At 46.9% G+C, this 15,000-nt stretch overlaps 1 protein-coding gene across 6 annotated transcripts in view; it reads left to right on the forward strand.

Annotated features, from left to right (window-relative positions):
- map7b (microtubule-associated protein 7b) overlaps positions 1-15,000 on the forward strand; it is a gene marked incomplete at its 5' end in the record, with an annotated part of 33,637 nt that overhangs the window by 578 nt on the left and 18,059 nt on the right. For 5 of the 6 annotated variants that reach the window (XM_083689234.1, XM_083689235.1, XM_083689237.1 and 2 more), the window contains 2 exons: positions 13,288-13,431; positions 13,933-14,007. In XM_083689234.1, coding sequence (XP_083545360.1) covers positions 13,288-13,431; positions 13,933-14,007 — 219 coding nt within the window. Of the gene's footprint in view, positions 1-1,425; positions 1,452-13,287; positions 13,432-13,932; positions 14,008-15,000 lie in introns of those variants that run through there. The other variant, XM_083689236.1, reaches the window with a different exon arrangement.

The raw sequence follows: 15,000 nt of genomic DNA on the forward strand, positions 1-15,000 counted from the left end.
TCCTCTGTCGTGCAGATTCTGATCCCCCCCCCCCATAAAGTATAGCGATATTGTTGATGCATGTAGACCTCTGGCCACGACAGGTGCGTTGCAGGCAACTAAATTGATGACACAAAGTGAGAAATTAAAGTTAATGTTAAGCCCTCGTGTAATGTTGTACTGACAGACTAGACAATGCTGCCATGGTAAGCGTTTGAGTAATTAATTTATCAGAATTCTTTTATTTGGCCAAGTATATTTGCACATACAGGACATTGACTTGGTGAGGTTGGTGCATGGACATAAAAAACAAATAGCTCCGCTGTTACGGGCCGATCGCGCCTCACACGGCTGCCATGTTTGGTATTTAACAGTTTTATTTATATTATTTACTTATGCGTATCATGCACCCAGTTTCTCCTCCTGCCTGTGAGTTTAAGTGGATATGGAAATGTATTGCAAGCAAATCTGAGGCCAATTTCTCATGGAGAATTATTCAAATTTCAATTTGTGGATTGAAACCCAATTTCAGTAAATGGGCTAACTCACCAACTGGGTATTAATTAAAAAATGACCCCAGCTCTGACTGGGAGAATGCACCTATTTCTGTAGAGTGTGTGTGTGTGTGTGGGACTGTGGAGAGGCCGATCTGAGAGCAGGGTGTGTGCGTATCTGGTTAAACAGTAAGTGTAGGTTACAGTGTTACTCCATGCTGCGGGGGACAAAGATCAGATTGCTCTCTCAATGAACTGAAGGTGTGTGTGTGAGAGAAAGAGGGGCCAGGAGCAAGGTGAGAGTTGAGTAAAAAAGGGTGTGTGTGTTTAAGTGACTGGTTTGAAGCAGGTTTGAAACTTGTTCACAGAATGAATGGTCTGTGTAACTCACATTAGTATGTGTCAAGAGTTTCACTATGTCTACCATTTTCTAAAATGTACTTCGCCATGTATTGTATTGTAATGTAATGTATGTCTTTTTGCTGACGCTTTTATCCAAAGCGACTTACACTGCAGGGAATGCATACATTTTTCAGTATATATGACATCAAAAAAACATGTATACATTTGAACGGACAGTAGCTATGTTATGTTTCTTGCTTACATAATAACCATGTTCTTGAAGTTGTAATCAATATTGATTTCTTGGATTTTTAATGGTAAATGTAACATTACGAAGAGTAAGCAAATGGATGTTGTTTTGGAATTAAACTCTTCCTATATTGAAACCTCTCCATGAGGCTGGTTGAGGGAGAAATCGGAGGACGGGCTCATTGTAATGAATAGAATCAAGTGAAAGGAGTCGCGTTGTTAACTTGTGGACCCCCAGCAGCAACAGCTAATCGGTATCCTAATGCACTAAACTATCAAACACATGGTCACTGTTTAATTCATTCCGTTAATCCATTAAAGCCATTACAATGAGCTTTTTTTCCACCAGCTCCAGATTTCTCCCTCCACCAACCTCCATGGACCCAGGTAGCCTATCTTCCCTCCATAAAAGTCTTGAGTTGACCCATATTTCCAGTCATGCTGGTCTAAAAGCAAAAGCATGTTGGCCAATATGTACACACATTAAACCTATGGCCCAGGTATTATCACCTGTTATGGTATTGGTGAGAAAAATGGTCCCCTCCCTAACTGCATCATCTTTAATTTACATAGGCCTGCTGGTTCTCCATTAGTGAAACACCCCACGGTGGTTTAAATGGGCCACTGTCTCTCAGTCCCTTTCCGTGAAAAGTCCCTTTCCATGAAAAGTCCCTAAAGACTTTATAAATAGACTTGTAAATCAAGCCGTTATTATTAGACACTCGTTTAGTTCCTTGACGAGGAGGTGATGGGTTTCCAGCCACGTATGACCAACTGACGCACGTGTGGTGCAACTGCAGTTCCTGGGTTTGAGCCAGCATGGCCGCCAACCTGTGCAGTCTCTGATCATAATGTGGGTGCTGCGGCTCCTTTTGAGCCGCCATGGCTGCAGTTGCGTGCATTGTTTAATCCCTGTGTATTGACTTGGTGAAACTGGAGGCAAGTGTACACAGCGAGAGATAAAGGGAAAGGCCATATGGCCGTCTGAGCTGCAAGCTTGTGTTTGTACTCTTATAGTGTGTGTGTGTGTGTGTGTGTGTGTTGCTTCCTCTAAAACACTAATCATCATTAGGTCTACTCGGGTCTTCTCTGCCACTCCCCTCTCTTGTCCCTGTGCCAAATCAAACTCAAGAGCTCAGCACATCTCCCTCTCTCTCTCTCTCACTCACTCACCCCTCCCTTCTCTTCCCTCTCCCTCTCTCCTTCTGTCCCATGTCTGATTTGCAGTACAGCGTGTGTGTGTGTGCGCGCGTGTGTGTGTGCGCGCGTGCGTGTGTGTGTGTGTGTGTGTGTACACACACTACTCTGCCTCATATTTACTGAGTAGAGCTTTGGTTACAATACTGCAGCACAGCGTCAACGGCCGCAGGCTGCATGTGTGTGTCGCATCTCGACTGCATTAGAACAGTCTAGAACCACTCAAACGGATGACCAATAAGGGAGAGGTTTCATTTGCATATTTACAATCACCAGGAAACTAATATCTGCACACACCCTGTTGTTATCACTTAAGTTATCACTGGTTTGACAGGTAGTTACAGTATACCTGTCATACTTTAGGTGCCCTGCGGTTTGTTTGCTCTCTATTTTTGGTGTGTCTGTGTGTGTGTGTGTGTGTGTGTGAGAACAGGGACGGGACAGTCATAGTCTTTCTCTCTCTCATTCCTTTACTCATCCTACCTCTCACCCCCTCTCCTGTTTGACCCAGCCGCGTGCCGTCGTCGTCACGGAAACCATTTGCCGGGACCAGCTCACCTTCCTGATCACTGAATATTTTAACAGCTCCGCCGCCTGCGACGACGTGTGTGTGTGTGTGTGTGCGTGTGCGTGTGTGAGAGAGTGAGAGCGCCGGCTTGATTAGTGTGTGTCCAGGGCAGAGAGAGAGAGAGAGAGAGAGCGAGTGGTAGAGAGGTGGCAGTAGCTGCAGACAGCATCTCCTGAAGGAGAGGAGTGGGAAAAGAAAAGAAGGGAAGAAGAGTTACTATCCTCCATCTCTCCGTCTCTCCATCTCTCCGTCTCTCCCCATCCAGTCTCGGACGATTTAAGTGTTCTCCTCTAAGCCGGTCTGGAAGCTGAAAGGGCTCATCCTTTTGACTTGTTTTTTTCTCTCTCCGTTTCCCCTCTCCCCTCTCCCCCCCTCTCCCCCCCCTCTCTCTTCTATCGCCTGGCACTACCGTCACAGGCTGCCCCTCTCTCTGGATAGACGTGTCTTTCTCCCTCTCTCTCTCTTTCTCTGCCTCTCTTTCTCCCTCTCTGTCTCATCCCTAGTTTAGCCCTCCCCTTTCTCCTCCCTCGCTGTCTTTCTGCCTCTCTCTCTCTCTACTTGTCTTTTATTGTTTCCCTCTTTCTCTCTCTCTCTGTCTCTCTCTCTCTCTCTCTCTCTGTCTCTCTCTCTCTCTCTCTCTCTGCCTCTCTCCTCTTTCGTTCCTGGAGCGGGATCTTACCAGACACCCGCTCAGATGAGCACCTTGCAGCCAGAGGAGCATTAGCAACATTAGCAGGACACCAGTTGTGGTGAGGGGGGGGGGTGACTGACTTTATCAACAAAACACCTCCATCCCCCAAAACCACCTCAGACTACGAGGACAGGAGAGGAGAGGAGTGGGTTCTTCCCGCCTGTCCTGTGTGCCCTCACTTACCCCCCCCACCCCCAGGGTGGGACGGGGGGGTTCTTAGCGAGTTGGTGAGTTAGCCCGTTAGCATGCCGGGGTGTTGCGTGAGAGGCGCCGGGCGTAAGGAGAGGCTGAGGAAAGGGGGCAGCCGCTCGGCCATCCCAGCCCTCTTCACCATCACCGAGGAGGAGGAGGGACAGAGAGGAAGAGCGGCTCGGGGGAAGAAGAGAGGTACAGTGTGGAGGGGGACTTCAATAGAGAGCTTAGGGGGATGAAGGCATTGTATACTGTGTGTGTGGGGGGGGGGGGGGAGGGTGCAGCTACTGTGTGTGTGTGTGTGTGTGTGTGTGTGTGTGTGTGTGTGTGTGTGTGTGTGTGTGTCTCCTTTCTCTGGCAGTCTGTATTACTTGGAATCTGAAAGCTGGGGAAGATGCAGTAAATGTGTGTCTGTCGTGGAGGGCAGAAAGGTGTGTGTGTGTGTGTGTGTGTGTGTGTGTGTGTGTGTGTGTGTGTGTGTGTGTGTGTGTGTGTGTGTGTGTGTGTGTGTGTGTGTGTGTGTGTGTGTGTGTGTGTGTGTGTGTGTGTGTGTGTGTACACCAGGCTGTATCTGGGGCAGTGGTAGGGGGCACTGGAGACAGAGAGGAGAAATTCCTTCAGCCTCACATTCCACTCAGACTGTCCCAACACTGCAGAGTTAGAAGAAGAGAAGACAGTGAGTTCTCCCTAACAACAAGCTAGAATGATGACGACTGTGTGTGTGTGTGTAGTAGTAGTACTGTAAGAATGGAGTTGGAAGAGGAGGTGATGATGATGATGATTTTGGTGGGTAATAGTAGTAGTAGTTTGTGCTGGTCTGTGTCTCTGTTATTTTGTTTCTGCTTGCCCTCACTTTCTCTAGAATGGTTGCGACTGTGTGTCCTGTTGTGTCGGGGGTGTTGCGTGGCTGGCACCATCTATGCCATGCTCTGCTATAGAGGGAGGGTGTGGGTGTGGGTGTGTTGGTGTGGGTGTGGGTTGATGAAAAAGGATGCTTTGAATGGCCTCCCTTGTCAGATAGAAAATCACTTCCACATCCACAACCTCCCAAAGAACAGTTACCTACAGAACATGTTTGTGTGTGTACGGTATGTTCACTATTTACAGTATCAGGTTTGCCAGTGTGTGTCTGTCAGGTTTTAGGGAGTGACAGGTTTCTGCTCACCTGTTAGACCCGCCCTCTAATGGCAGGTGGCTGACAGGTCTGGCGGGATATCAGGCGGTGTGCCTGTCTTATGACGTGTGTGTGTGTGTGTGTGTGTGTGTGTGTGTGTGTGTGTGTGTGTGTGTAGAAATCAGCTGACAAGGTGAGAGTGGGCTGATACAAGGGCATGCAGGCTCTGTTGCCACCTACTAAAACCAAAAAAGGTGTGTGTGTGTGTGTGGGGGGGGGGGGGGGTCAGTGAGTGAGTGCATGGGTAAGCATTTGCTCTATAAGATAGCATCACAAAATACATGTTGGTCAAATGTAACCGCGTCAGCACTCGTACCAGAATGTCTCATTTAGAATGCAACAACATTGCTGTGTAGGTTGTCTGCTCTGTCAGCTGGTTTGTTTCTCCCTAGCAGTTGTAGAACTGAAATATTTCATTTATGAACACTGTTTTGGTCCCGAAAAAGTGCTTTTTCTGAAATTGAGTGTCCTACCCTACACTCGGTTTGTGTACAAACATGTTGTTTGCTGGCCGGGGGTGGTCTAGGGGAGTGGACTCACCGATCTTTCGCCTTTCTATCTCTGGTGGCTGCCTCTTCGAATTGTGCATGAATGCAGAAACACAACAGCTGTAAAGTCACTGCAAGTCCATTTCGGGGGGGGTTATATTATTATTAGGGAGGATGTTGTTCTTTGGAACTTCTAACAGAATTTCGCCGTGGTCGCCAGAGGCGGCAGATTTCCAACAGACTCTACACTCCTTTAAGTCAAGTGTTCTAAATTCTTGGCTCCTAGTCTGCTGCTGTTGTTGTCTTGGGATTTTGAGGTTGTGACTGGTGTTCTGTTTTGTCTGACTGAGGATTAGGCCTAAGGCTTTGGAACTACGGTAAAGGTGGGAGGAAACTGCATGGTATTGTGGGAAATGTAGTCCAGAGTAGGCATGCCGAGGCGGTTACAGAAACTAAAGCCTTTTTTCTGTTTTTGCTCATCACAATTAAGCCTAGCTCGCTTAACAGTGTTTTGACTGCAGTTCATCTCTCTCTCACACACACACACACACACACAGACAGACAGACAGACACAGATAGACAGACAGACAGACAGACACTGCCTCAGAGGCTTTTTATTTCAGAGGGTTTGATCTTTGACTTGAAAGCGGTCTGCGTACGTGCGTCCACTCATGCTTTTGTGTGTCTCAGACCTTATGAATATTTGATCTGTGATACAGTGGATCAGAACCCTGTGACGTGATCAGTTCTGCTTTTTAGTTTGTCATCAAGATGGTATGAACCCCATCTTGTCCTCAGTACGAATCCCACCTCGTCCTCTGACAGACGAGGCTAGGGGATATTTGTCGTAACGCTTGCATTTCTTCCGATCCGATCCTTTTGAGATCTAAAAATGTCTACTAAGGATAGGGACTAAGGGTGAATGTGGATTTCGGCCTTAATGTATCTGATAGGAGAGGAGCACTTGTTTAAGATGGATACAGCATCTGCCTTTCTAACTGCATCTGTAGCGCCTATGCATCTGTGAAGATGATCTTGGGATTGGATCAGAGTGTGGTAATGGCTCAACCTCCCCTTCAGATAGGTGTAATATCCCCCATATTGCTTACCTCCGTAACCTTTCAGATCTCCTCATGGGCAAGGGGTCGACTTTGAATGAGAAGATAAGGCTCTTTTGTGTTTGAGATGAAGACGACTCCCTTTTTCTCCGACTGAGCACTGTATTGTCAGGGGGGACGAACGTTAGCCTAAACAGTAGAGCACTTAAAACATGAATAATACAGAAGATAGACAGGGAGAAGGAGAGAGAGAGAGAGAGACAGAGGAAAGAAAGAGAGAGAGAGAGAGAGAGAGAGGAAAGAAAGAAAGAAAGAGATAAGCGAGACGCTGTGTGAGTTGCTGATTTAAAGCAACCATGATCTGAGGTATCAGGTTTTTATTTATAATGAGGTATTTCATGCTCTACTCTCTATTTTCACGATGATGATATTGTTTGATATCAGGTTCAACTTCTCTCTCTGTCTCTCTGTCTCTCCATACAGCTGTACAGATACTAGAGTAGTCTACAGTAAATTCATTTCTGAGAAGCGAGTCATTTTTTCAAAGGCATTGGCCTAGATTATGGCCTAGACTGTAAACGGATTAAGTGATAGAATCTAGCAAAAGTAGAGAGAAAACTGGCAACTTACCAGTTAAACTTAAAAATATTTTGGTAAAACGTTGGGCAAACTCAAAGTCTTTTTGCTGTTACCAACAAGGGAACAAGGGAAAAGATGTGTATATAGTGGGAGCAAATGGGCTTGTGAGGGACAGGACTGCTTGTGCTCCCAGCACAGGGAGAAAATACATTTGCGCTCTCTCGTGCTTTTCATGCGTCCTCCCTCAGTTTTCTTCTGTTCTTTAACAGATTTTAACGGGGAGCGCACGACGCAAAACAAACTTTGTCGCGATGACAGCCATTGTGTCTTTATCGAATCAAAAAAAGCGTTAGATATTTTTTTCTATCGTTTTATCACCCAGCCGTATCACCCACCAGTCCCCATGCTCCTGGGTCCCAGCCCACAGTGCTTGCCTTGGGGCTAGAAGGACCCCAGCCCTCTGGCCCCTCTCCTCCGCCGGCTGGAGCTTAGCGTTTAGCTTAGCATTAGCGAACACTAATCCTCTCAGGGCGCGGAGGCACACCCCGTTAGCCTGCTACCCACAGCCAGGGAGAGCACAGCGCTAATCACAAACTCTGACCAGTTAATCTGACCAGGGATGGGAGGAGGAGGAGGGGGGGGTAGGGCTCATACATACGCACACACACGCAGAGAAGGGGCCGGTCAGGTTGAGTAGACCTACATACACACACTCACACACACACAGGGAGGGGTGGCAGGGGTTGGAGAGAGGCCACAGCTTGGGAGTCATTGCCGAATAACAACATTGACAACAACAAAGGCTCTCTCCCCATCTCTTTCCTTTTTTTGTTTTTTTGTTTGTTTTCTACCCATTTTTTGGTGGATGTGCCCTTTTTGGTGGGTCTCCATTTTTAGTGGCTTGGAGTATTTTGGTTTTTCACCCTTCACTCCCTCGACTTCCCCCCTTTCCGTACCGGACATATTTGGTACCCACTCTCTCTCGTTGGGATGTAGATAGGCGTAGGGAGCAATAATTCCGGTGCTCCGATCTCAGTAGCCGGAGTGGGACTCTAGCCAGGGTACGAGGTCCCAGTCCGGGATCGGGCTCCGGAATCATGAACCAGACTCCAGGTAAAAGAATCTCACACTTCCGTCCCCCCCGTCCCCCCAACCTCCTTCGGCCTTTAACATTTCTCTATGGCTTAAACCCCTTTTGCAGTAAAGCTGGAACACTGTTGCTCTATTGAACGTAACCCTGGGGCTTTACACACTTCTGTGCTGGCTCGGATCATTTCCTTTGACACTGTTCTTTTCAACACAGTTTCAGCAACTATGGTGGGTGTTTAACCAAGCCAGCCCGGTATAAGCTCAGTGTGGCTCAGTTCGTACATCACGCTGTTGACTGGTAGAGGGGGGATAAGTCTGAGTTGTTGAGTATAATTGACAGACGTAAACGAACCCAATCAGGGGGGAAAAGTCAGCCAGCTTTCCAAGCTCTTTTGGCCCAGAGGTTTGGGGTTGGGAGGTGCGTGAGTGTGTCTGTGTGGGGGGGAGGGCTTTTAGTAGGGAGTTTGTGTGTGTATGTGGGGGTGTAAGCTCTCTTTGGAGGTTTGGTGGCTGGCTGGTAGGGGGATGTTTTAGGAGAGGGGGGGGGGGGGGGGGCGTGTTTTGGCAGATGAGAGGAGAGCTTTTGAAGCATGTGAAACGATATAAACCCCTTGGGATTACTGAGAGAGAGACACAGAGAGAGAGAGAGAGAACTAGATGAATCTTATATCAAACCGTATCATTGAGCTCGCATTGTATTCCGATTTCTATCCAGTCTAGATGCAATATGGCCACCAAAAGCACATAAAGCCTATCAAATACAGCAAGGGTAGAAACAACCCTAAACCTAAAAAGTCAGATTAAACAGTGTGGACACAGGGGACTGTTGGAGAGGCCAGGTGGACGCTCATACCGTGATCTGATCATCATATTCAGAATATAACCGAAGTCTGAATTAAGGGTCAAGTGTCGACAAGGTCAAAGCTTTTACCAATCCAGTCATGTCAGATCAGTGATTTCCCCAAGGAGGGAAGGGAGCAAATAAGGAAGGAAGGAAGGATGCATTTTCAAAGTATTAGAACTGGGCCCAATCAGTACTCACCATCTCTCTGTCACGTTGTGTCCTGTTATTAGTTATATCAAATAAAATGCTTTATTTGCCATGCAATCAGATTGTTAGGAATGTGTTGCACCCCCCCCCCCCCCCACACACTACAAACAGATGAACAGGGAGATTGTAATGCCCCTGGAAAAATTAGGGGTTAAGTGCCTTGCTCAAGGGCACAACGGCAGTGGTACGCACCTTAGATATGATGCCAGCAACCCTGGGGTGAGCATCGAACCAGCGACCTACCGATTGCTGGCCGGCGTCTCTAACCTCTAGGCTCCCAGAAGCATTGACCCCCATCTGCATATCCGTTTATCTGCTCCTGGCTGCAGGTTCACCTATGACCTCTGCTGATCTGCTGTGTGTTCAGGATGACCCTAGCCTGATGGCTTACCCTCCTCTGACTGGGGAAACTGGCCTGAGTCTAAACCAAATGGAGAACACAGAACACAGAGATAGTGGCCCATTCTCTTGTCTCTCGATTCCTCGCGGTCTCACCTACATCCTCCACTCGCATCCTTCTCAAAAAAACATTGGAGGAGAATATCGAGGGTGATAATATGGGGTTGAGCCATGTAAACTCAAGTGTCTCAGACCTTAACTCGCACCTTGAGGATATCTTCTTTAGGTATGTTTCAGTGGTCCGCATTGTAGAAAACATCACCAAGGTGTCTGTGTCTGTGTGTGTGTGTGTGTGTGTGTGTGTGTGTGTGTGTGTGTGTATTTGTGTTCATTTGTCATTAGCCTGATGATATGAAAGATCATTAACCGCGTGATGCCAACTTTGCTTAATGACGGACATTCTATTACTGTACAATCATTCATGGCGTCTGTGTTCCTGTGGTATAAGCCCTGAACGCAGGGTCTGAACTGGCACAGGGCTATTTCTGCCAAACTGGGTTAAGGAGGGTTTAACACCACATCCTCCGACATGATTGTCAGAGCCATTGGCCCTGAGTGACAGTCCACACACACTACACTTGCTTGTGATTTCTTGCACAGTAATAGAATGTCCATCCTCCAGAAGAGTTACATTTACTGTTCCATGTCTGGTGTTTGAGAAATCAGTTTAGTGCCTCTTGCTGCAGTGTCATTGCAGGGGAGCACGTTGACACAGATGAGTGTTTATGTTAAACAGCTATCAGTCTATTATTCATTATGTAAACAGGAGGCCTCCCTCTTTCCTTCTCTCTCTTCCTTCTCTCTGTCCCCCCCCCTTTCCTCCCCTGTCATTTTCCATCTCTCTCTAACTCTCCTGCCTCTCTCTCTCCGTCTCCCTCCCTTTACCCCTCTCACTCTCTTTCCCCCCTCTGTTATTTTCCATCTCTCTCTCTCTCCATTCTCCCACCTTGGTGACATGCTCTGTCTTTGCTATACTTCCTCTTTGGTAAAGGACTGTTTAGAATTCTATCTTAAACTGGAGTCCAGTCATTTTGTCCTTCCTGGTTATATAAGGGTTAGGGTTAGACTCTGGGAAAGCAACTGTTTGGCAGTGTGTGGCTTTGGACAGTATTCATGGCCCATGTGTTACAGTACCTCTGTGGGGGTTCTGTGTCTGTGTTGTCAGGTACGGCTTCTACAGAGGATCAGGCTGAGTGTCTCACATGAGGTCAACTGTAATACTACGTGTACAACCGTCAGATGTAGCCTACAGAAAAGCCTATACAGGTGACTTAAGACAGATCTGGAACGAGAGATCGCCTCCAATTGCCTTATATGGCAGTTTATGTTTACATGCAGTAACATACTCTGTTTCTCTCTGTCAGGATGGTATTGTCCATCATTCCAGAGCTGTGGTTGTTTAATGGCCCTTTGTCATGAGAGGTCAGAAGCCTCTCGATTAGCATTGATGAAGTTCAGCGACTTAACCTCAGGTCCTGGCCAGCTTTAACGGGGTCATGGGAATGTAAGTGAGAGGGGACACACCCTTAGAGAGACAGTAATCCCATACACACCACTCAAACATAAATGCATGTTCACTACCACAGTATCGATATCCTCTATAGTGATTTAAAGATGCCTTTGGAATGGATCGTCATTGATTCACCAGGATTGATAGACCAGCTTCTCGTGAGAGTTGTTGCTTAGTAGAACTGAATAGCAAGATTAGGTATTGAAATACATGGATAGACCCGACAGACACTGATGTAATAGTGTAATCTGAAGCAGCCCGGCCCAGCCTCATCTCAAATTCTAATTCAAACTAAGTCTAAGTCCCTTGGGGCAGTTCCTGTTAGGGCTACAGTGGTGCTTCAGACACAAACGACAAACTCTGAAACCCCAAAAAAAAATGACGAAGACAAGTGCGGCGCAATAATTGGAGAATGAATATAAAACGTACAAAAAAAAGGCAGGGAGGAGAAGCTCAACAAGACCCTGTACCTGTGGATCATTACCGATAGACTATTGTAGATCTAAGAAGTCCCTCGAAAGAGTAGTTGCTGGAAGGACTATCCCAATCAAATTGAAAAGCTAGATTAAGCGCAGAAATACACGTATAAACCAGGCAGACCACCTGCGCTACAGTAACTATTACGTAACCTGCTTAGAGTACCACCTGATACCGCATAGGACAGTTAATATCACCGCAGACATAGATACGAATAGAAGGGATTCACGTTAACAAAAGGCCTGGTCATACAACACCACTGGAGGTATGATGTCATACTGGACTGCCTGAATGGGAGGGAGAATGGCCTATTGTGTGGTAAGGGGCGAGTACAGTATATCCTACAGAAATGCTGTGTAAAGATGAGCCAGAAGAGGATGTATGGATTATGGTTTGTTTAAGGCAGAGGGTAAACTAGGGTCACTGTGGAAATTGAGTCAGGGTGAAATGACTTGCAGTATTCGTATACTGTAGGTCTAGGCTATGTAAGATGTATGTGTGGCCTCTGCTGGAACCAATTCAACCCCAGTGATCTGGCTTTACTAGCAGCACCATGCTTCAACAAATTCAGGAGAAAAAGCGAGAGGGGAGAAGAAGGAGAGGGAAAAAAGAGGGGGGGGGGGGAGAAGGGGAGGGAGAGAAAGATGGGGGAGAGAAATATCAGTGACTCTCGGGTATACCCATCTCTTTTCCGACTCTGAGCCCAAACTGGGTCACTGAGACCATTTTTTATTTTGGCCTGTTTTCTGGGACAGCCGTGTCCCTATAGAGCACTTTCACTAGGTCAAACAGAAGCAGGCGTGCGGCGGCCATGTTGGAGTGTATGATAACCAGGCTGCAGTAACGACATGAAGAGCTGTATCAGACAGTCACTGGGAGCAGGAAACGCTGAGTCACCTGCCCCCTCACAGCATGTCATCAATCAACAGTCCCTTTAAACACAGTGCTGACACCCACACACACACAGCTACACGCATTTGCTTTGTCTTTCTATCTGTCTCCCTCTTACCTACGATGTGGTTAGTAGTGATGCTGTATGTTGGACCTGGTTGCCCCCTCTCCCCCACTGTTGATGAGATTGTATGGTGTCTCAGGTGGAGACACGAGCAAGTCTGGCCATAAGGCGACAGCCTGTCTTGAAACTGCCTCACAACTATGCCATGTAGGTCTATGCTATGCTAGCCTGGTCACCAGACCTCTTGTGTTCCCTGTCGTTTGTTGTCATGCCAGACTAGCCTATCGCTGCGTTTCGCTGTGTAGGTCAGTACTACCACAACGCCACAATGGACTTCACATAAAAACCCAGCAAACAAGAGACGGGGACACAACAGGCCAGGTCTCTAGTGCAACGCTTCATTGAATCGATGTATAATAAAAACAAGTTTAGGGTTACAGGGCTGGCAGACCGGACCAGAAAAGGGTGCATAGGCTGCTCCACTTTGGTACTTTGTAGCTCCCTTGTAGGGAGTAGACAGGGAGTTTATCACCAGGAGCCTCTGGATTTATGAAGTAATCAGGACTGGAGAAGAGAGAGAGTGGGTTGTGTGAAGTGTGCGTGCGCGCGTGCGTGTGTGCCAGCTTCTCCAGTTGGATTTATTGAGGACTCTACCCCACTGACAACATGCTACTTCCTCATATGGGACCTACTGAAACTACTATAAAACAGCTTGATCTCCCATTTCGTCAACTATTCCCTTTTTGACACTGCTTTTAAGTCCGTTTGACTGATGCGTGTGTTTTCCTTTCGTAGGCTCTGACTCGCAGGTGAAGTCAGAGGAGGGAGCGTCGAGTCGGCCTGACTCCTCAGGCTCTGGACAGGCCACGACCCCCATCCCAACTTCCCCAACAACCCCAACCACCCCACCCACCAGCAACAATGGTGCCACCAAACCAAGTAATTCCAGTGTTCCTCTCTCTTTTTCTTTCTCCACCAAGTTTGCCGTCTTTCAGTTTTGATCTCTTCCCCCGTCTCTCCCCCTCTACGGTTGTACCTCAATCATTCTTTCTCGTTTCCTCTCCCTCATCTGAACTCACTGAACTCTAAAACCAGGATAGGTGAAAGCAACATGGTGGAGGCCTACCAGAAAGTTGCCTTCACGTGTCCAGTTCTGTCAGATCAGTGCCGATGAAGCAAATGAGACAAGGAGAGGAAGACATTTTAAGCGATGGAGATTGACCCTCTCTTTTGTTCATAAGCGTTGCTCCTTTCTCCCCTCTCTCTCTCTCTCTCTCTGTCTTCTTCGGCATATTGCAAACTATATATGTCCACTCCTCTAATTATTAGTCCTCTAATGTGATTGATTGACAATTGCCTAGTTCTATGTTTTGTGTCTGAGTTACACTACATTGGGTTTCTTTCGAGTTTGGTTCTCTAAATGTTGCGTTTGCGTTGCAGAGCCGTTGGTCCTCAAGATTGACGAGAGACAGAAACAGGCCCGTGAGCGCCGCGAGGAGAAGGAGAAACAAACTGGTGCGTATCCTGTGTGTGTGTGTGTGTGTCTGTCTGTCTGTCTGTCTGTCTGTCTGTCTGTCTGTCTGTCTGTCTGTGTAGCTCCCTGCCTCATTCAGATAAACATCAAAAAGATGAGTCAGCCGTCCAGGGTGTCTTAGCATGAAGCACTGTACGCTCACCACTGTATCCAGGCCTGTAAGAGCGTCACGTTAGATGAGTACTTTATTGGCCATTACACTGGCAAACGTAAATTCTGCCCATCCATTATTTAATGTCAGTCACACAAGCCTCCAGGACAGTAAGTGACATGCCAGGTTTTATTGCAATGTAAAGTTGCGTATCATCTGCATAGCAATGAAAAATGACACCATGATGACTGATTATATAATCTAGGGGTAGAATATATAGGGGAAAAAGTAGTGGTCCCAAAACAGAGCCTTGTGGAACACCATCATTTACAGTATAATGATCTGATGAATCACCACCGATGTGTACAAAATAGTGAGATTTAAAACAAGACCGAGCAGATCCACAGATTCCCACAAGTTTCTCCATTCTCTAATATAATGAGGTGATCGACTGTATCAAACGCAGCACTCAAGTCAAGGAGCACAAGGATAAAGACAGAGTTGCTGTCAGAGGCCATTAGTACGTCATTAAATACTTTCATTAATGCAGTCTCTGCGCTCTGATTTGGCCTAAAACCTAATTGGAGGCTCTCATGGATATTGTGAGAGTTAAGGAAATCATTGAGCTGTTGAGTGACCACTTTCTCCAATATTTGAGACAAAAATATTCGATTGGAAATAGGCCTGTCATTTCTTTTAAAACGTCAAGACAAGTTTTTTCAGCAGGCGCTTAATTACAGCCTCTTTCAGTGGGTTGGGAACATAGCCGGTAATGAGATATTCATTTATGATGGATAAGGTTGAGTCGCCAAGGACTGGAACAAGGTCCTTGAAACGTTTTGTTGGCACAGGTTTGGGTGAAAAATGGGTGATAGACATTCAA

The sequence above is a fragment of the Argentina silus genome, assembly GCF_951799395.1.
Source record: "Argentina silus genome assembly, chromosome: 17".
NCBI lineage: Eukaryota > Metazoa > Chordata > Actinopteri > Argentiniformes > Argentinidae > Argentina > Argentina silus.